We start from the raw sequence: 23,352 nt of genomic DNA on the forward strand, positions 1-23,352 counted from the left end.
AGAATTCAGTAAACGTTAGCCATTGCTGGTGAAGTATGTGCTTATTATGTTTTTAGAATCCAACCCCCTGTTAAAAAGAAAATGTTACTTTTAAGGGTAATCCTTTAGCTTAAGAGCAAACATTCATTGTTGAGTTCTGCCCACTGTGACTGAACAAGCCTTAAGAATGTGATTCAAGGTAAGTTTTGATGAAGGGAAGAAATAAAGAAAGATCTGTATACATATATGTATTTGTGTTATGTGTACACATACATATTTGTATTATATATACACATACATATGTATATATGCACACATACTATTTTTGTTAATAGCCTAAAATACTAACAAGAAATGTAACTTCTTTTGTTTGGTACTTATGTATGCAGCAGTTTCTGGAGGATACTTGATTTTAGCTCTTCATAACTCAAGTAGATCATATTGATGTTGTCTTTCATATCTTATAGCGTAACATTTTTTCTTTACCTTATGTCACCATCTATATTTAACTCAGGAAATAATAATTTTTAAAAAAAGATGGCTTAAGTGGGGACATTTTTATAATATGATCTGTTCTTTGCAAATTCCCTAAACTAGTATGGATCATTTCCTGAACTTAACTCTTGCATTATATTACAGACCTTTTACATGGGACTTAGAAAAAAATATAAGCCACTACCTTTTTTTTTTTTTTTTTTTTCCTTTTAACTTGACAATTTCATTAGTGAAAAGAGCAGCTAATTGAAAATCTGGAGACCTGGGTTTTGTTGTGGCTGTCTCACTGACTGATGCTCTGGCCCCAGGCTAGTACTTAAACTCTTTACATCTTACTTTTTCCTTCTGTAAAATAGTATATGCTAAACAGGAATGTGGTTAACATAGTTAATACCAAAGATGCAAAAATCTCTTTGAGTTGGACTTTTTTAAGGCAAAGAGGCACCGTGCGTGTACAGACACGTTTCTGGACTGAGTACATGGGTCCATCATCATTCCTGATTCATGAACTGCCATCCTCCTGTGTGCACACCCAGGAAATATTAGGCGAGTTCTGGATCTCCCAGGAGAGCCTATGTTCTTACTTTTCTGTTTACTCTACAGCATTTATTCCTTCCTTTTTGTTTTACAACCCTTTCCTTGGGATTTTCCTTCTTAAAGTACCGAATTAAGCCCTGGGTTTTCATGATTCACCATCTGGAGCAGTTGAGACTCCTGTGATGGGTAGAAAGCCCAGACAAGGCAATGAGGAGACAGGGGAGGCAAGGGAAGAAGATGGTAGGACTCACAGTCCTTACTTGGATGAATGCCGCCATCTTGGCAGGTGTCATCACTTAAAATATAAGTGCAGAAACGATGCAAAGTGAAGGATTGGTGAGCATCAGCAGAGGTTAATCCTGGCAGATAAATTAAAGAGTTTAAAGGACAAACATTTATGGGAAGAAGCAGGAAAGCACTATCAGAGGGAGTAAAAAGTGAAGCAGGAAAGCACTATCAGAGGGAGTAAAAAGTGAAGCTGTAAAGCACAGAACCGCAGGTGTTGCCCATATTACCAGTACCATCAAGAGTCTCACTGGGACTAAAACATAAGTAAGGAGCAGCTTTCTTTAAGATCTTCCTCTAATAGAAGGAATGAGGGCCTCTGTTGGTAATGGTGATGCCAATCGTACTATTAAAAATACCATAAAATACAAAACAAGTTCTGAAGTGAGTTGGAGGATGAAGCAGCTCTGCCCAGTTGGGAACATGTAGGAGGCTTCATGCAGAGGTGGTATTTGAGGTAGGTGGATAGAGTAACAGGAGAGGCCAGGGAAAGAGATTTTTAGGGAATGGATGAGTGGGGCTCGTTTTGCCCAGGGCAGTGGAATTCATCTCTGCAAGATAAAACGGTTAAGGTAGCTTGGGGTCAAGTTGAGCAGTTGTCGTAATCCAGGGAATCCACGGACTAGTAGCAAGGAACTAAAGGGAGGAAAACAGATTTAAGAAACTCTTTGGAGTTAGCTTCAACAGAATGTGGGAATGGGAGTGGGAGGCTATGAAGATAGCTAGTGGGAAGCCGCTGCATGGCACAGGGAGATCAGCTCGGTGCTTTGTGACCACCTAGAGGGGTGGAATAGGGAGGGTGGGAGGGAGGGAGACGCAGGAGGGAAGAGATATGGGAACATATGTATATGTATAGCTGATTCACTTTGTTATAAAGCAGAAACTGGCACACCATTGTAAAGCAATTATACTCCAATAAAGATGTAAAATAAATAAATAAATAAGTAAAATAAAATAAATAAAAAAATAAAAGAAAGTAAAATGGAAGATAGCACCAGGCACCTTCTTTAGAGTAGGTGGTCTCTCAGAGACCTGAGTGACAGGCAGTGTCCCAGGAGTCCAGGCAGAGGGAATGGCTGGCACAGAGATCCTCCCTAAGGCAGGAGGGACTTGGGGTGATGTGTTCAGTTGCACCAAGGGCATCGGACTGGAGTTGAGGAATGGCGGGGAGAGCAGTGGGAGGTGAGCTTGGAGAGAGGCAGGCCAGATCATCTAGGGCCTCATGGGCTTGGCAAAGGATTTGGATTTTATTCAAAATATATTTGGCAACTATTGGAGGATTTTAAAGGACATACTCTGTTTAACTGTTTCAAACAAAAGATGATTCTGGCTGCTCTTTGTAGAAAGGATTTTAGGGAGGCACAAGTGGAATTAGGGACACTAGATCAAAGGTCATAGTGGAAGTTCAGGCGAGATAGAATGTTGAGAAATGGATGACATTTCAGAATGACTGACCAAACATTGGGGGGGACGTAAGCATATCTAACTGGGCACAGACTGTACAAACAATAATGAAGAATGGACAGTTTCCTTCTGGATACCTAGCAGGATTTTTTTCAGTACTTTAATAACTCACATGGTTATCATTAAATAACTATCAAAAGTGCTTATTTTGTAGAGGTCTGGGTCAATACTGAATATGACATAAAACACTAAGTGAAAATCTTAGTTAAGTGGATTTTGATATGTAGCTTAAATGTGATCGGATGTTGGCTCATCGATTGGTACACAACAGTGTAGTCTCAGAATAAAATTGGGATTTCTTACACAATTTGAAGCCATTTCCTGAATCTTTCTGTCTTGTGTAATGTATTTATATTTCACCTTAGACTCTGAGACTGCAATTTCCCCATCTGTAAAATAAGGATCATAGCCTTGCATTGCAGGTTATTTTAAGAATTAAATGACACAAAGCTTGGCGTAGAGGAGAAATTTGGCAAAACCCTAGTTACTGTTAATAACAGTCTGGGGAAATCCCTCAGTAGCATTTCTCTGAATCATAAGAAAGATACCATGTTGCTGGTGAGGAAGCCAATTTCCAAAGAAGTTAATTGAGATGATTCAAATCATCACGCTAGCCTTTGCTAAAGGTAGAGCCAACATCTGTGTGAAGATAAGCTGGAGACGCCTTGTCCCTGTGGCATATACTGGAGGGACCTGAACTGCGCACTGGCCTCCATGATTGCTCCAGAGATGTGGGCCTCCCTGATCCTGGTCCAGATACAAGTGCTGTCCCCCGTGTTTATCACCTCCTACTTTGGGATTGTTGCTTAGTTCCACTGCTATGTCTCAGGACCTGTTTGATTCAAGAGCTGGCAGAGCAGGTCTGAGCACTGAAAGAATTGTGTGTCTTCTGGCTACAGCTCAGAAAGAGGCAACTTGTGGGGAAACAAAAGAACTTTCCAGTATTTTAATTTTACTTAACAGTATATTCATTTCTTTCATCGTTTTTTCTTTAGAATTTTAGACCGTTGTATCAAATGCCAGAAACAAAGCAGTACTGCTATTTTAAGCCTGTATTTGGTAGTAATTAATCACGTTCTGTGTACTTTTTCCTCTTTAAGTAGGGATAGTAAAAGGTTTAATAAAGTTATCCTGGACCTAACATACCATTCTAACAAGTCTTAATGATTATCTATAAAATATTAACACTTTTATTCATATTTCCCTATCGAATTTAACAAGTATGTTGTTCTTTTCTGTCAGAGAAAGTAGTAATGAGCCTATTACTCAAATACTTAAGAGAAGAATAATCGTGACCAAGTACAAGTGTCTGTGACGTGATAGTCATTGCAGAGTGCAAGCAGATAGGAAACAGGCTTCTTTCCAACGTGAAAGGAGAGATATATCCCACGTGAGAAGAACAGCATTGTGGTTTTGAGAATTATAATGTGCATATTGTCCTTGGCATTTACTTAATCTCTGGAAATACCCCATTAATGTTTCCTCTGTGGCTTTCTTGTTGTCTTGTTACATTTTTAACTACTTTAAACCTTTTTTCTTTAAAGCACATCTTGAACTTTTAAACTTAAGTAAGAAAGAATTCTAATGTGTGAAATTGTTTGATTAAGGAAAAATACCTTAACAGGATACAAGTTTTTGAAACACTTTTATATCCTGCTTTTTAAAGTTTATGGTAGGAGATTCTTGTTTAAAATTATACATTGAAGATATTCTAAGCTTACTTTCAAAAAGATTAAGTAAATACCAAAGATCAGAAGATTCTTATTAATAGTCACAACTTGTCACTCTGTGAATATTGATGAAGTCACATTGATAAAATCATTTGACTTTTTCACTTCAAGTCAAAGTGACTGAATCTTTAATGTTTGATACTTTTAAAGTATTTTTTGTTAAAGAATTTGTCTTTTCTCATCCATTATCATTTTTTCATATACCTCATTCTCAGGTAATCCTAAGTCTTTTCACTGCTTCTCAAATGTGACTCCAGTTTGAGATATGGAAATAGTTACTGGTGTTTGTGTGTGCGTGTGTGTAACTTATGTGCACCATGAAACCATCAGGCAAAGGGATTTTAAGATAGGAATCTTTCCCAAAACGGAGTGATAGGAGTCATTTTATTTCTTTCTCGTCATCTAAAGAGATTAACATATCTAAATAGACTTAACAGTTTTCTGTTGTAGATGTTTTTCGTATAGTTCAAGTAAAATGGCAAGTAATTTCTGTTTGTTTGAACAGCATGGTGAGAGAGGGCATTTTCTCTTTGAGAAAAATGATCATCGTATCTTACAATGTAAAATTCACGTGGGTATTTCAAGTATTTTGGTAAGACATTTATAGTCTAGTAATATTCTCTAGTATTGTCCCTCTTTATATTGTTTAATTATACTGTGCTTTTCATCAAGTGAAATTAGAGGCACATAACCTTTATAAAAGACAGCTTTATGCTGAATAAATTCTTGTCCTTGGAGGTGGCAAGCACAGCTTTAATAAAAGAAAATAAGACATTCTCTGTGGTAAGCAGTTTTGACCCAGTTTCTAAAATCTGGGTAAAGAGGCAAAACACCCAGACTCTACCCGTACAACCTAAGGACCTTACATGAACTGTGTAGTTATGAATGAAATACTAATACAGTTACGTGGGTTATTTTTAAATTAATTTCTAATCACACAAGTGACATATCACTTCATTCCTCTTGTTAAAAAATACAAATGATACAAATTCTCCTCCAGTAAGAATGTCCATCCTGCATAAAAATAGAGGCACATTGTACAATTATAGAGTGAATGTTCAGTATCCTCAGAGGAAAGCCTGTTCACTGTTTCTAAAAAATTTGTGTTTATTTATGTCAGGTTGCCCTGGGCCAAGGAAAAATTTGAACCCCTCAAGGTTGAGGAGGAGGAGACCCACAGGACCGTGATTCTGGCCTGTGGCAGAACAAGATAGAACAGGTAGAATTAGAAGGGAAGGAACATTCTTGTTCAAGGATACACTTAAGTTTGTACAACTTAATCTAGTTAAAGCCAAACCTATGTGGAAATTGCTATTAGGAGAAGTTATCAAACTCAATATACATGTTCACATATACATATCAAATAATTTCATTAGAACCACCAATAAACTTGAAATGGAAAAGATGTGTAATTCTAATTCTTGCTTATTTTGTGATTCATCCACAAAATATACATTTGTTGGCTGCCATTGTGCATCGATGGCAGGGATTTTCCATACATTATTTCTAATGTTCTTATTTCTGGTTTACAGATTAGGAAACTGAGACTCAGAGATGTCAATAGCCTATCCCAAGGCCACATAGTTAGCAGAGAGAGGTTGGATGCTATCATTGAGACAGGCTCTTTTCTTGGCATCATGCTACCTTGGAGATCTGCTAAGATAATCAGTTTCTGGGATGTACAAGTACAATGGAAATGTACTTAATGTCTTGTACTTAATGTCTTTGGCTCATTAAATGTCAGAAAAGTTTTGAATTCTCATTTTAATGTCATTGTAATTTTCTGAACATCTTTTTTATGACAGAAAAGACACTCTCTAAATATTTAACCACAGGTACTGAGTCAGATCTGACCCATCAGAATAGGCCCTACTTGTACATCAGTTGAATGTCAACTCATGTTTAAGGCCTTAGGAAGCCCAATTAATAGCAATATAGAGTGTTTTAAACTCCTCTGGCCTTAAAGTTAATATTTAAAAAGAAAAAACAATATCATTCTCAAAATCCTCACCTTAATCTGCTCTTAGCTATAGTTATAAAATTCTGATTTCAATCTCTCAGGTAGTTTTGGGGTTTGTATTGTTGGGTCATTGAAAACTTGAAGTAAATGAACCTGTGAAATTTCATGACTGAGTGTCTGCCCTGTTTTTCCCTTTTTCTAGGTCTATTATTAGCAGAAGATTTTTCTGCATAGTTGGCACGCTGTACCTGTATCGGTGTATTACAATGTATGTAACTACACTCCCAGTACCCGGTATGCATTTCAACTGCTCTCCGAAGGTAAACCATTCCTTGCTGTAATTTCCCTTTTTGTTTGTTTCTCATCTTGCCCAGGGGTCCTTTGACTTAGGCCAAAGGTAAAAATTTCTTTAGAATAGAATCAAGTCCCTTTGTCTTCATCTGGGAACGTTACTAAGCAATACAGCTAGGTGGCCCCGCCCTTCTTAAAATTCCCAAACCCTGCCAGTGCTTCACAGCTGGGGAAATATGTGGTCTAGTTAGTGTGATGGAAGCAGTTAAGCTTTGTGTGTGGGCATAGCTCTTTGGTTTCCTGCCATACTTTTAAAATATCATTCGTTCCCTTGATACAGATCCAGAAGCTTTTATATGCTTTTTCCCTCTCTTAGATGGAAGGTTTGGTTTCAAATGATATTTTTTCCTTCTTTCTATTAATCCCTACAGTGGGAATCCATAACAGCAGAGCTAGAGACACTATTCCTGTCCCTTTGCACCCTCCACCCACCCAAACAAGATCTCTCCTCCCTGGCGGGACATTTTGCTGTATTGATCTTCTCTAGTAGCATAGAAGCTTTTCTTTAAAATAAACTTTATTCCTCTTCTATTGTCTCTACCTTTCCATCAGATTCACGTAATACTCCTTACCCCAACTTTTGCCTTGGAATAATTTCAACTGGGGAGATCATCGGAATTTTATGAAATAATTAACAGGAGATTTAGATTTAGTTTTTAAAATGTTTAACTACATTAAAGCTTTATAATGTAATAAGATGTAGAAGAAGCTCATTTCCTCGATTTGGGTGGGAGAAAAAATAGAATGCTGTGTGTTTGGAATCATTTCTTCACATCACACTTGTGCTGGTGAAACATCCTTTCAATTTCATCCATTTGTACTTTTGTTACTTCTAGAAGAGACATTCTCTCTGATAGAACTTTGGAAGAGGGCTGAAGAATCCAGTCCCTTGGAAGAGGGATTTTTTAAGTGGTGTCTTTATCATTTGAAATTCTGGATCTCCTTAGGTTGCTTGCTTACTGTGGTCCCCTTCCTTCCTAGACTTACATACATGCTCAGAGAGGTAGCTAGTTTGTTACTGCCCTCTTTCCGTTTTTGCTACAGTCTATTTCCGTAACTGGAGAAGCCGTCGTAAGGAATGAATGATCCCAAGGTTCTACTCATCTCCATCAGCAATCCTGCCTCTCTGCATCTCCTTGCTCTTTCTTCAGCCCTTCCAAAGAAAGCCAGCCTCACATCTTCTTTATCCTCTTTGAAAGCTCTCAGGCACTTGCCTACAGCTCCTGACTTAGACGAAATACCTTGTTGTCACTGAGGACCCAGTGATGTAGACTCCTGCTGGGAGGCTGGCTTGATAAGCAAGTGTGTTCTCAGTAGTAGTTCGGTTCTTAAAAAAGTCTGTGCATGGGAAGTTTCTCCACCAAGGAACATGTCATACCAGTTCAGGTAGATGTGGGATCTGGTCCAGCCCATGTTGAAGATGGACCCAGCATCAAGGGGTCGTGCTGTGTGTGTGGCCTTGCTCCCTGATCTGGTTCCAGCCTCGTTTCTTCTTAGGACCTCTGCAGCTCCACCCACTTGCCGGCAACCCCACGCTTGGTTAGTGTTGGCACTTACAGAGTCAGCTTGAGTCATCAGCACATCCAGCCAAGATCCCATAGCTAAATATAGCTTGTGGGTTTTCTTGGTAAAGACAGAGGTAATGGCAGGGACAGTGTGCAAAACCAGACCCAAGTGTGTCACTCATTTATCATGCTGCCAGAAACCCCGACTAGGGCCATCTTTCTGTGAGTCTTCTGGAAATGAGAATCTTTAAAGTAAAGTATATAGGAGGGGGTAAAATGTTAGCAAAAATTATTAGTAAAAACTCACTAAATCTAATTCTTTTATAGAACAGAGCTCTTGGAAGAATGGGTTCAAAAAAAGTTTTTTGTTTTGAAATTTTTCAGCTGTATCCCAAAGAGAAACTAGTATAAGGAACCACCATATGCCAGCACCCAGATTCAGTAGTTATCAAGATTTACTACATTTGCTTCATCTTATCTTCTATTTTTCTTTTGAAGTATTTTAAAGCAAACCCCAGACAATGTTATTTCATTGCTACGTACTTAATATGCATCTAAAAATTTTGGACATTTTATCTCATAATTTTAACGCTGTTGGTACATTCAGCACAATTAACAGTAATTCTTTGGTATTGCCAATTACCAACTCGTAGAATATCTTGATTGTTTTAAAAAATGCCTTTTTTAAAAAAACAGTTGGTTTGTATAAATTAGGATCCACAGTCTTTATATTACAGTTAGTTGTTCTGTCTCTTAAGTCTCTACATTCTAGAGCAGTTCCTTCTCTCCTCCCTACCCCCCATTTTTTTTGTTTTTGGCATGAGGGATCTTAGTTCCCCAACCAGGGATCGAACATGTGCCCCCTGCAGTGGGAGCTCAAAGTCTGAACCGTTGGACCGCCAGGGAAGTCCCCCCACCCCCTTTTTTTAAACCCCATCAGTAACTTACGGAGATCAGAGCAGTTGTCCTGTAGAATATCCCACATTCTGGATTTATCTGTTTGCTTCTTTCTAGCGTCAATTAACTTCTTCCTCTCTCCTCCATATTTCCTCTAAATAGAAAGTTGGCTCTGGAGACTTGATTCAGTTGTTCTAATTTCTTGGGCAAGAACACTTCACAAATAAAACAGAATGATTTCTGAAGCTAGACAGAAGACTTGGAAAAGGTCTTGAAGGCTCAGTGCTGCCTCTTGGAGATCAAGCTTAAGAAATTGAGAGGTCAGACAGGGGTCAGAGCACTGCGCTGGGGAACAGTGTCAGAAGGGAGCGAGGGGTAGCGCTCGAGAGAGATCCCAGAGACCACCTCTGCCCACCTTAGAGCCCTACCCAGGGCTTGGTTAGTCAAAACAGAAAGGAACCTTACTGAAAGTCATCCAGTCCAGTGTCTCAATATCCTCGCCACCAAATCTTGATCAAACTCTCTCTGAACCATTGCACAGAGAGGGGACTTATTACCCTGTAAAAATACAAGCCTACCCAGTAGTAGAAAGAACACTGAGGTCAGAGTGAGGGTGGTGTCGTCCAGCACTTGCTAGCTGTGCAGCAGTTGCATTTAACTTCTCAGAGCCTCAGTCCCTTTGTTGGCAAGACAGGGCTTATGGCACTTTTCATACCATCTTAAGGAGTTGCGAGAGTGAAAGAAGGCAGTAAATACACAGGGCTCTGTAGATGTAAAATGCTGTCCAGAAATAAGAAAGCTTGGTATGGCCACCACGCCTTAACCCCTAGACTCTTATTCATCCAGAGAAAATGTATTTAACGTGCATTAAGCACCTGCTGTGTCTGAGGTACTGGAGTGCAAGGGGGTGAGCAAAGTAGACAGAAGTCCCTGCCTTTGTGGAAAGTGCTTTAAGACCACCTCATCCAAACTTGCATCTTATATAATGTGGAAAATGCTGTGATACAAGGACCTTAAGCTAAGCCGCTGGCCCTAGGGATAAGAGAAGTAGAGACAGATTTGAGCAATATTTAAGTGGCTGAATCAGTGCAGCTTAGCAATACATTTGATATAGGGAATGAGGAGAGAAAGGAAGGATTTCAAAGGCAACTGGCTTTTACCACTGGGATACTTATAAGGTAAGGAGGAAAACGGAGTTAATGACTTCAGATTAACCAAATAGAGTCTGAGGTACTTGTGAGATATCTAAGTGGTGGTGTCCAGGCCAACTAGCAGTCTAGGTCTGAAATTGAGGGGAAAATCGGCGCTAGAAATTAAATATTTGTGATTCATCATATTCTCGGTGGTGTTAAAGCTGTTGGTATGGATGAAAAGGCCAGAGACAGGACGTTAAAGTACGATGCTTCCAGAATTGGTTATACCCTGACTTGAGACACCATCTAAGGCCTGTTGGTTGGTGGATATTCTTATGGTTATCAGTCATCATTAAACTCCAAGGGAAGAGAGTTGAGCTTTAGAATACGACTTTGTTTAACATGGGCACGTGAACTTAAACTTGGCTCTGCCAACATACAAAGCCCCATAATTAGTATACTTAATTCTTCCCTTAACGCCAGTATTCAAAACGCATGGCTTCTAAGAAAAATGTTCCAGCAGGTATGCAGTAGTAATTAAGAAAATTGTTCCTAGTGTTCATTCACTTGATGGCAGTGTACTCTTTACTTCACAAAATGTCATGGCTTAAGAGAAGTAATTGTCATGTGAAATGATGAGGTGAGAAGAGAAGGGGGCCTGTCATCAGATGCTCCTGCAACAGAGATGAGCTGCTGGGGCGTGAGAAGGGAAGGAAGCATTCAGTTCCTGGAACAGGAGCTTCTGGGAAGCACTAGTCCTGTATCCCAGTGGGTGTGCGTGGTGGGCTTACGAGGCTGCCAAGTTTGTGCAACCTTGATTACTACCCCTTGTTAATATCAACACAGCTTTTCTCCAAGGAGCATGTGTCCCAACCAGAAAACACCTTCTTGTCTTCTTGTTCCAACTTTTTAGGATTCAGTTTTTAAAAATAAAAAAGGCAGAAACATTTGAGGATTCTTCTATGTTCTAAGCTTTATGTAAGAAATTTTTGTTGTTGTTGTTTTAGCAAACTCCACAAGAAAAAAAAGAAAGAAAAAAGAACTGCCCCAGATAACACAGATACACTGTTATTGGAAGAGAAGGGATAACTTCTGCTGTTTTCAACTCTCATTTTAATAATCACTTGAGTTAATCTAATGCCTAAGCATTAAAATGAGATTCATGTTGGTTCTGGTTTTTGGTCTCCATGGTGACCTTAGATTTGAAAACCTTCAAAACGAGAGAGTTACATTACATCCTGGGTACTTAGCTGGCTAACGCATTAATCTGACATGGTGTTTTCAGTGGAATGATTCTCTTGAACTTCAAAAACGTGTCTTTTTATTTTTCCATCCAGCATACTTGAACATAGCCCACTCTTGGACAAGGCTGAGATTAATTGGACATCTGAGATTAATTGTTCAGTGGAACAATAAAATACAAATATAATAACAGAAAGACTTCCGTGTTCTTCCCTGCCACTGTCAGTTTTTTTGCACTGCACGAATTAGAAAGATCAAAGCACCTCCTTCAATTCGATGCTAAGCTGTGACGTAGTAATCCTCAGCCTCAAGGGTCTCTTTACTGGCATGTGTTCAGTCTTACAAGGCACAAGACTCATTGCTTTTTAGGATTTTATAACCTTTTTAAGTTCTTTCCTACTTTCTTAGGTAACAGCTTGGGTGTTCAGAAGCTGCCCTCCTCGCTGACAAATGTTGGTGTTCTGATTAGCTCCTGCTAACCTTATCAGCATTTCAGAATATGGCTTGTGTTCTGTTACCAAAATAGCTTCATGTCATCCTGTTGAATCGTGTGGAATTTAAATTGTCAGTGCTTGATTTTACCTAATTTTCTGCTTGCCTCCCAGTTTCTTATCATCAGTATAATTTTGCATTTTGTTCATTCTCATATTTTAAAAAATTTCTCACTTTATAATTTCCAGTAACCTTCCCCATCCCAAGTCTCTTCTTCACTTTCCCGTTTTTCTCTCCACTGTTCTCTTCCCTTTTCAAGAATGAGAAAAAAAGAAAAAGAAAAATGCACTAAGTCACTTTTTTCTGTCTTAAAAAAAAGATTATTTTTTCTCCATTTTAAAGAAACTCTACATTCATTATAGATACATTGTAAAAATGTAAAAAGGAAAATTCTTACACTCATGGTTCTATCTACTGTTCATGTTTCAGTATATTTATTCTTTATGTGTATTTTGCTTACATAGTCTGATCATGCTTTTTGTGCAGATGTTCCTGTGTCTTTATAGTTAACATTTGTTATATGCATTTTTACATGATTTTATAAACTTTCTAAATGGTTTTCTTATTTATGGGAAGTCGCCAGGGAGACAGGGATTGTGAGGCAGGGAGATTATAGATGTGACTTCTTTTCATAAACAAGCAGATTGCTTACTTCTGAACAAACATTTCTAGAGGACCTGTCTTGCGTGGGGTAAATTTTGAGGATACACAAATATGTAAGACAAATGGGCATCCAAAGCTGTGACAGACATGTAACACATAAGATTATTCTCTGACTACAGTCTTCACTGTAATAGGCGTGTGGTGTTCAGTTGCCATGGAAGCAGAGAAGAAGGTGGCAAACTTTGCTGGGAGTGTTGGCTGCACTGAGGAGGTGCCGTCCAAGCCAAGTCTGAAAAGGATGAGTAGGTGTTTGCCAAGTGGAGTTAAAGGGAGAGAACAGAAAGGGTGTGAAAGGAAGTCTGAGGGCGCAGGTAAAGTTAGATACGCCTGGGCATGTGACCCTGTGGGCTGAGTGGCAGAGAGAAAGCCAGAGAGGCAAGTTGTGGGCAGATTTTAAGGGGTCTGGTCACCCTTCTAAGGAGTTTGGCCCAGGAAGCCAGGAAAGGTTGAAGCAGTGAATAGGATGTGATCACATCTGTCTCTTAGAAAGCCATCTCTCCAGTGATACAGAAGGTAAGCTGTTTGGGAGAGAGGAGGGGAGGTAGACTTCGAGCGGTGCTAAATTATGTCTACCTGTTTCGTGCCAGGTATGATTCTCAATGTCTTTTCATTGAAGTCTCACAGTCATGAGTGGGAGGAAGTTGCAGTTGGTCCAGAGATGCTTGACTTGCCTGTTGTCTTGCAGGTACTAACTAAGTGGCAGAGACAAGAAGTTCAGCCGCATCTCTGTTCTTGGTACTTCACACGAGGGAGGCAGATGAGGCTGCTTTTGTGTGGTGTTTTGAATTTAGAGTTGAGGAATGCCTAGACCAGGGCAAACACTGGGAAGGTGACAGAGGTTTCCTACGTGGCAGCAGTCATCTAGTGTGAAGAGGTCACCAGGGTGAAAAAGCATTCACTGAAGAAATCCAGAGAGCCTCAGAGGTGACGCTGTATGACTCTACACGAAGTGTGATCCACTGTGTCAGAGTACAGGCAGATGGACAGCAGGACTTTTGTCCTGAGGAAGGTTCCAGAGCTTCCTAGACACTGCAGGCCAGTGGGTTCCATTCAGAAGCCATACTGTCCTGCTTGAGAGGCTCCCACTGGCCACATGTGAGACAATTGGAGCATCACAATGAAATTATGACAGTAATTAATTATAATACATTAATAAGAAACATTTAAAAAATTAGTGCTGGTGGAGAAAAAATTAACTGCCAGATATAAAAGAAATATTAGAAATAGAAAATCACCATTTTGCAACCACTGTAGTAATAATTCAAGCAAGAATCATCAACAGATGCTAAAGCCACTGGGTGAAAGGTCGGGCACTATAACATTTATATAGTTTCAAAAAGTCACAAACTGCTTGCTAATAATAAAGGGGCAAAGGTGTGTATTCGGAGGAGAAATCTGGCAGACACTCTGGCAGCCAAGTGATCAAACCAGCAGCAGGATAAATGATATCAGATGCTTTTTGATATGATGCACTGGGTAGGACACATCATTTCTGTATATTCCTGCCAATAACATTTAACCTGAGTTTAAACATAAGGAAACAATCAGATAAAGCCAAATGGAGGGACATGCTGTTGATATAAAAAAGCTAGACTGGACTCTTTAAAAATGTCAGTGTCATTTAAAAATAAAAAGGACTGAGAAACTAGTAGACTAAGAAAAATTAAGAGTATGACAAGTACCCTCAGTATGTCTCCTCTGATTGAATCCTAGATTCGGGGGGAAAGCTATACAGGACATTGTTGAGACTATGGGGGTGTCTGAATAAGGATGTCTATTAACCATGATCGTATTCTATCATTGTTAAATTTCGTGAGTGTGATTACAGAAGAAAATGTCCTTGTTTGTATACTTAAGGGTAAAGTGTCATAATGTATTCAACTTAATTCTCAAATGGCCCAGGAAAAAAAAGTGGGAGAAGAAGGAGAAGCAAATGTGGCAAAATATTGATAACTGATGAGTCTAAGGATGTTCATTATTCTCTTCTTTAGATTTACACATTTTCAAAGCAAAAATTTAAGGGAATTTTTTTTTCAATTTTCACTTCATGACCAGGTAGGCTACACAATCTCTCAGATATAATTTTTGTTAAAGGGAAATCTTGCCTGACTGAAATACTGGATTTCTTTAATGTGACAAATAAGTATCTGGGTAAATGGAAATCCATAGCTGACCTTTATTTAAGATTTTATGAAGCCTTTGATAAGTCTCCTTACCAAAGGCCATGAAAATATTTTTACGTTTTTACTGGGGGAAAGGGAGGCTGGTAGGGAATGAGTGCTTTATTGCTGATGATTATTTAGAGACCCCTCCCCATGAAAAAAAAAAAAAAAAAGCCTGCCTGGTATAGGACCTCTTGGATACATTGGATAATGGAGCAGTATGGAGAGCCAAATCCCTCAGAGCTCAGTGGAGGGAAAAATGTTTTTAAAGTTGTATATCTGAGTTCTAAGAGGATGCGCATAAGGAAATCTCCCTACTTCAGATCATTTGAGATGGATATAATATTTGCGGATGAAACTAAATCTTCCCAGGAATGAAATGATAACCATCTGAGGAAGAATTCATAAAAGTGATCACAGACGAACATCCGTGAGGGCTGTGTATTTAAGGAGAACCATCCCAATTTCACTTCTTGGCTGCTAAGCGTTGAGTTCTCACTTAAGGAACTCCTTACCCAAATGATGGACCTAACTTGATCATTGTAATGTGGTCTGATTTTTGTATAGCACTTTATAATTTTTGAGCAATCACTTTTATAGACATTACCTCCCTTTGGCAGTGAGGGTTGAGGATGAGGTGGTGGTGTTCTCGCCATTTTACAGATGAGAAAACTGAAGCTAGAATGGGTAAAATGGTTTGTCCAGAGCCACCCGGATGGTTAACCCAAAACTGGGGCTTGCGGCTGGATTTATCCTCATTGTTGTTCTTATGACATAAGCTTAGAGGTCTTTGGAGCATCCCTCCTACACAGCACAACATAAAGCAGGGAAAGTTAAGATCAAACTGAAAACACCTTGTTCAAGAAGGTGGAAAATGTGTAATTTGTTTGTGAAAGATTCCCATGGAAATAACTTTTTTAGAGATGGGGAAATTTGATTTAATGGAAAAAACACTTATGAAAAATAGCTCTTTAGTGAATAATGAGTAAAATTTTTAAGCCATTCAACTATATTTAAATGATTTATGTAAAATGGATTCAGTTTCATTAGCATGACAAAAACAAACAAAAAAAAGTGAACCTGGAGATATTGTCCAGCCTTTGTTATTTGGAGACGTGTGTGCACCAATAGCTGCTCTTTCCAGGGATCCAAAAGGCAAGATCCTTTAGTGAGAGGTAAGACATTTGGATCTGATCCAACTGAGTCACTGTGAAATAGAAAAATAGCGCCTCTATTTGCTTATCTGTAAAATGGATATAATTACATATACACTAACCACCTGATAGGCTTGTGAGGCTACAATGAGATAATTGATAGGAAAACTCTGTTAAAAAGTTGGAATCTCTATACAAACAAAATGTAATATTTTATTATGTAGAAACGACCCTACATTCCTTTTTGTTGTTTTTTTTTACTCCTCAATCGACAGTAATAAAAAGGTATGAGAAATTATAAGGGACAGTTTTTTTTTTAATTGGCGTATAATTGCTTTACGGTGTTGTGTTAGTTTCTGCTGTCCAATGAAGTGAATCAGCTATTTGTATACATATATCCCCTCCCTCTTGGACCTCCCTCCCCACCTCCAATCCCATCCATCTAGATCATCACAGAGCACTGAACTGAGCTCCCAGTGCTATACAGCAGGTTCCCACTAGCTAGCTATTTTACACATGGTAGTGTATTTATGTCAAACCTGATCTCCCAATTCCTCCCACCCTCCCCTTGCCCCACTGCGTCCACACGTCCATCCTCTACATCTGAGTCTCTATTCCTGCCCTGGAAATAGGTTCATCTGTACTATTTTTCTAGATTCCACACATATGCATTAATATACGATATTTGTTTTTCTCTTTCTGACTTGCTTCACTTTGTATGACAGACTCTAGGTCCATCCATATCTCTACAAATGACCCAATTTCGTTCCTTTTTATGGCTGAGTAATATTCCATTGTATATATGTACCACATCTTCATGGTATATATGTATCACAGAAGGTCTGAGAAATTATAAGGGGCAGTTTTGAACCTCTCACTGCTGCTGTGAAATCTAAAACATTCATCAGACTTAGTAACACACCATCTTCCCCTCAGAGTCTTCAAGGTCATGCTCAAGGACATTTCATGGCTCAAATTAGTTCTTAAGTGTCCATCACTGGTTAGGAGGGCCATGTGCCTGTTGAAATTCAGGAAGTGGCATAGTTTTGCTGCTTTTGTTTGGGAGTTGAAGTTGAGGCGGGGACTGCAGCACGTAGCATGTGTTTCCCAGTTGCAGGCTGCGCAGGACATGGATTGATGGGGATTCCACTGATCCTCCTGTTCGCTGATGCTTGATTCCCTTAGCGGATCTGACCTGTGATCTGGGTGTTGAAAAGCAGCTTTCTTTACATGCCATGGATGATAGTGAATTTTCTCTTTTGGAGGAAGACTTTTCTTCTGGAACAAGACAAGAAGTTATTTGCCCTGGTGCTAGTAGGTAGATTCATTGAATGCATGAATGAGGACAGGTCCACTGAGAGACATCTGACTGTTCGTGGTGGCTGATATGGGGCATGATGGCATGAGATTACCTTTGTAAGGAACCTAGGCTGCTCAGAGCAAGGTTGCTTCACGTGTATCCGGTTCTTGGTTTATGCAGGCTTGGGGAGGCGCTGGCAGTGTATAGGTAGCGTGCAGTTTGCAAATAATACATACGTGGAGTCAGAGGACTTGGGTCCCATTCCAGCTGCCAAACTGAACAGCTGGGGGACCCAGGACAGAGTTAAGACCTGCCTCCCTGATTTTTCGGGGCTGCTGTAAGATGAAGCATTGGTAAGACGCAAGGATTATATTAAATAGCATTTCTGCTCTTTAGCACTCACTTTCAGCCCTTCCTCCAAGTTATACGAAAGCCATTGATTCGTGCAGCATTATTTGATGAGTTTGGGTTCCAGGTTCTCCCTCTCCTGCCGGAAGGGGATGAAGCACAGTGAATCTCCCCACTTTTCAGATGCACTTAAGAGAAAAGGCAAGTGCATGAGGCCATCTGCAAACTGAATGGTGGTGAACAGCCCGTCATCAGAGCACTGTGTATTCAACATTGAAAACATACTGGGGGGGCTTCCCTGGTGGCACAGCGGTTGAGAGTCCGCCTGCCGATGCAGGGGACACGGGTTCGTGCCCCGGTCCGGGAAGATCCCACATGCCGTGGAGCGGCTGGGTCCGTGAGCCATGGCCGCTAGGCCTGCGCGTCCGGAGCCTGTGCTCCACAATGGGAGAGGCCACAACGGTGAGAGGCCCGCGTACCGCAAAAAAAAAAAAAAAAAAAAAAAAACATACTGGGGGAACCTGTTTTTCAGTAACCAAAGGCTCACTGGTTTGAACCCTTCTGGAGTGGTCTGTCTCTTTCAGAAGCCTCTCCGTCTGCCTTCTGCTCTCAATTTCTTTCTATGTCTCATATTGCTTAAGTGATTTGGCCAGTTAATTTCTTGGCCGTTCATTAGAAGTTGAAGAAAATTGCTCTGTTTTTACTGAAAAGTGATTTTTCTCCGACCCTAGGAGATCATAATTCACATAATGATGCAGATGCAAGACCTTGTCACAGCTTTGTAGTGCCCACTGAGAAAGTGTTTGTGTGAATGTCCCCCAAATATCTCTGCTTTCAAAGACTATCAGACTCAAAAGTCTACTGATGGGGAGGTTAGAGCTCCAGGTACACACCTCTTTCCCACTGAATGCAACCCAAAACACAGGCCACAGTGTCTGGAGCAGCCCTTTGAGGACTCTGGAAAATGGTAGCAGGCAGAGTGCAGAAGGAAACTAAAATGAGAAGTGAGGGAGATCGAGCTGGGAGTTTCCTGTTTCTGCTTCCTCCTCCTCCTCGCTCCCCCTCCTCCCCTCCTTCCTTTTCCTCCTTTTCCTTTCTCCCTCCTCCCCCTTGTTCCTCCTCCATTCTCCTCCTCCTCTTCCTCTTCTTCTGTTTTCTTCCCATGTCTCCTGCCTGTACTCAGAGGTAACCTAAATCTCAGAACTGCAGAACTCCACAGGAATCCCCTCCTTTCTAGCCCAACAAGCAGGAAAAGAAGTTCCCTTGGGTTAGAGACGAGAGAACTCCTACCAGTTTCCGTGCAAACCATGCTAACATGCAGTGTGTACATCCTAGATTTTTTTCTGTGCATGTTTTTTTAAACAGTTATAATTAGACCAAACATTTTGTTTCATTTTTTTCCTCTTGGTAGAAGAAAATATTTATGATATAACTTACTACAAAGTCATTGTATGCTTATTTTTAAATAATGTATTAAACAATTATGGCCTAGTTCAGTGCATTTGAATCACTATAGTGTGCATTTGAATCACCTCAGATTCTGGCTCAGTAGGTCCCGAGAGGGTACAGGCACACCTTATTTTACTGAGCATTGCTTTATTACACTTCATAGTTATCGCAATCTTTAGAAACTGAAAGTTGTGGCAATTCTGGGTGGAACAAGTCTGTCACCACCATTTTTCCAGCATCATTTACTCACTTCATGTGTGTGTCACATTTTGGTAATTCTTGCAGTTTTTCAAACTTTGTATTTGTTATGTGATCTGTGACCAGTGATCTTTGATGTTACTCCTGCCACTTGCTGAAGGCTCAGATGATGGTTAGCATTTTTAGCAATAAAATATTTTTTTAATTAAGGCACGTGCATTGTTTTTTTTTTTTTTTTTTTTTTTTTTTTGCGGTATGCGGGCCTCTCACTGTTGTGGCCTCCCCCGTTGCGGAGCACAGGCTGCGGACGCGCAGGCTCCGGACGCGCAGGCTCAGCGGCCATGGCTCACGGGCCCAGCCGCTCCGCGGCATATGGGATCCTCCCAGACCGGGGCACGAACCCGTATCCCCTGCATCGGCAGGCAGACTCTCAACCACTTGCGCCACCAGGGAGGCCCGTGCATTGGTTTTTTAGACAGAATGCTATTGTATGCTTAATAGACTACAATATCCATAACTTTTTATGCACTGGGAAACCAAAAAATTCACAAAACTCGCTTAATTGGAATATTCACTTTATTGCTGTGGTCTGGAACCGAACCTGAAGTATCTCCGAGGTAGGCCTGTAATGACAGGCAACCCCTGCTGTTGCCAGTGCTCCCCTGGCCCAGGTCCTGAATAGCAAGAGAACAGTTATTTAACAATTCCCATTTGGGTTGTTTCCAGTTTGTTGCTTTTATAAATAATATTGTGCGTAAAGGTTTTCTTCATGTTCGGGATCACTTCTTGGAGGTAGGTGCCTAGAAACAACTAAGCACCGAGTCACACACAGGTCATGGCTATTTGGATTGGTGGTCAATATTGATGATTATTTTTGCAGAGGATTTTGCCAGTTGTAATAAATATATTACTCCCCAGGTTGGTGATGAGGAAATTGACGCTTAGAGTGGTTCCGCTGCCCAGGGTCACACAGCTAATTGGTAGGAGAGCCATGCTTTTAACCCAGCCTGTCTGTTTCAGAGGCCACTGCCTCTTCCTGCCTGCACTGCTGGCTGCTGCATTTACCATGTTCCTTCCCTCCTCTTTAAGGAGCCTGTTTGAGAAGATCAGTGACGTTGTCCCTGCCCGACCATTGGCTATCTTTTTTTAGTTTTGCTAATTAGATATGGGAAAGAATGAGCTCCTGTTAATGTTAATTTTTATTTCAATTTGTTTGACAGAGCCAGTGCCTCCAGCTGGTCACATCCTTTGTCCTTTGATAAATTTTGTTTCCTAAATGGTCTTATTTACTTGATTTATATGTACTGTGTACACGGTAAAGATGTTAAGTTGCTTCTGCTCCAATTGTCTTGTCATTTGTCTTAGAGTTTGTTTGCTTTCTTAAAGTGTAATTTAAAAATTTTATGTAGCTGTAACCATCCATCTTCTCTTCCTGTTCCCCACTGAGCTTTTAAAGAGCCTTTCCCCTTGCAGAGGTTTGACAATCATAGAAAGATATTTTTAAAAGAAAGCATAGATGTATTAAGGGCACTTGTAAGAAATGGGGCATTAATTTTTGGCTGTTTTTCCTCAATGCCATGTTTACCTCATAATCTCTCCCTCTTTTCCTACCCATACAGTTTCTCCACAGATATTTTCCTACCAAAATGAGAGGGCAAATTTAGGGGGAATGGTGCTCAAGAATATGATTTATAGTTTTCAAAACACAGAGGGAGTTTTGAAAGGACAATTTGAAATAATGTAAACTGAAGAACTACCTAAGCTTTTTGGCCATAATTTTCTTCCATTTATTATCCGTTGTTATGACAGAACCAGACCAAACTTGCAATCTAAAACTTTCAGAAATTTTTTATCATGTTTATACATGCATGCAATTTAAGAAACAAAATGATCCTACAGGACTTATTATGAAAAACCATGGTATGCAACCCTTACCCTAATCATACTCAGCCTGCTTTCCTATTCTCTTTAGCTCTTTTAACTGAGTCTTGTGGTGTTTACCTTCATTTCTTTAACTCTTTTTACAGAATTTTTTTGTGTGTATGTGTTTATCCTCAGGTCTCTAAGTGCCATGGCGATATTGTTTCTTTATAATTTCTAATACAGGCTGTTGCTGACTTCCTGCTGGGGAAGGCCAGGATTTAGAGCTTGTATTCCCCGCACAATCCACCCCCCCAGTTTGTATGTGTTCTGTGCCTTTCTTCCCCTCCCCCACCATCCCAGTACAGGAGTTTAGGCTTCTTATCCCATCTTCCCAGTATTATTTTCTGTCCTTGATTTAACTCAGTATTCAGAGCTTACATTCTTACAGTTTTGTAAATGCTATTCATAGCCAAGTCATATAGTTTCCTATAATTACTTTTCCTTTTCAACACAATATTTCATTTCCTGTAGAGTCCGTAATTGCCTTGCTTTTTGCTCTGTTAGTTTTCTGTGTACTTACTCATTCCCGTGTTGTGACTCAGTGCAGCCACGGAATTAGGTGTTCTGTTAGCCTCACCTCCAGAGCTCTGACTCACCCATGTAGGGGGCTCCCTCTCTTAGGCCTACAGCACAGCACTCAGTCTTCCCTGCGCTGGCATCCTAGCAAATCCTGTTTCTTCTTTTTTCTGTTTTCTCCTTTGCTTTGTAGAGTACATCTTCTGTAATTGCCTGCAAAAAGAATACATAGGTGGTAAATATTGTGAAATCTTGTATATATGAAATGACTTTAGTTTATCCTTGGTCTATTTTTTTTTTTTCCGGTATGCGGGCCTCTTACCGCTGCGGCCTCTCCCGTCGCGGAGCACAGGCTCCGGACACACAGGCCCAGTGGCCACGGCTCATGGGCCCAGCCGCTCCACAGCACACAGGATCCTCCCAGACCGGGGCACAAACCCATGTCCCCCGCATTGGCAGGCGGACTCCCAACCACTGCGCCACCAGGGAAGCCCCTATCCTTGGTCTATTTTTTAAGCTTAGGCTCAGTTAATAATATGGCTGGGTATAGAATTCTAAGTTGGAAATCATTTTCCCTCAGAATTTGGAGGCATTTTTCTGAAGCCTTTTCTTTTCCAGTATTGCTTTTGAAGAAGCCTGATTCTTGATCTTTTGTGTGAAGCTTGTTTTTGATCTCTGGATGCGTGAAGGTCCCTTGTTAGCCCCAAGTTTCTGAAGTTCTGTAATGCTGAGTCTTGCTATGTAGATCTGTTTGCTTCTGTTGAGCTGGGCTTTCAGTGATCCCTTTCAATTTGGAAATCCGTACCCGCTATGTGGTATGTTCAACCTGACCTCCTTAACTAGAAATCTTGATCCGTTTTTTTAAAGGGAAATTATAATGAAACATATTTCCCAGAGCCCAGAATATTATCAGATAAATGTTGAAAAGGGGTCCTGGTGATTAAGTTGGCTAACCAAAATTTAAAAGAATGCTGACAAACATAAAGTATAGACAATCACAGATTTGATTTGCCAGAGCAAATAAAAGTTTTGGTGAATGGCTTGTTCATGCCATTTACCACTCTAGGATCCAGCCCTGACTTGTATCAGAGACAGGTAGATTTATTTACAAACTTTTTCACTCTTATTAAAAGGAAAAACATGCAGTTCTACCCACATAATTTCAGGAGATTGAAGGTACATCCCACTCAGTCCCTTGCTTAAGTTTGGTCCCCAAAACTCACATACCAAAAAAAAATTCATATATTTGACTTTCCAACCTCCAGCTGCTTTAGCTAATAAGTTCGTAGAACATTTGTCCTCTAGGCCAAGCGTGTGAAATAGATCTTTAAATTTTTCCCAGAGATTTTCCCCCAGACGGCACTTACGGCAGTAAATCAATCAGTCAGTCTTTATCAGTGTAGTGAAAACAAAATTCAGTAACTAAATATCTGCTGACATGTGCTCTAAAAAGTGCCAACATCTAAGGGAAGCTCTGAAGCTGCATGCTTCATCTCTAGGACCACACTCTTCCAAGGGCTGTCTGAACAGCAGTGAATATTGAGTGGGCACACTTCATGGCGGTGGTGG

General features: G+C 40.2%; 1 protein-coding gene across 6 annotated transcripts in view; it reads left to right on the forward strand.

Annotated features, from left to right (window-relative positions):
* The window catches only part of SGMS1 (sphingomyelin synthase 1), a 294,503-nt gene that overhangs the window by 266,020 nt on the left and 5,131 nt on the right, over positions 1–23,352 (forward strand). For all 6 annotated transcript variants that reach the window (XM_060102582.1, XM_060102618.1, XM_060102600.1 and 3 more), the window contains one exon: positions 6,653–6,770. In XM_060102582.1, coding sequence (XP_059958565.1) covers positions 6,653–6,770 — 118 coding nt within the window. The remainder of the gene's footprint in view (positions 1–6,652; positions 6,771–23,352) is intronic.

The sequence above is a fragment of the Mesoplodon densirostris genome, chromosome 1 (genome assembly GCF_025265405.1).
Source record: "Mesoplodon densirostris isolate mMesDen1 chromosome 1, mMesDen1 primary haplotype, whole genome shotgun sequence".
In the NCBI taxonomy this organism is placed as follows: Eukaryota; Metazoa; Chordata; class Mammalia; order Artiodactyla; family Ziphiidae; genus Mesoplodon; species Mesoplodon densirostris.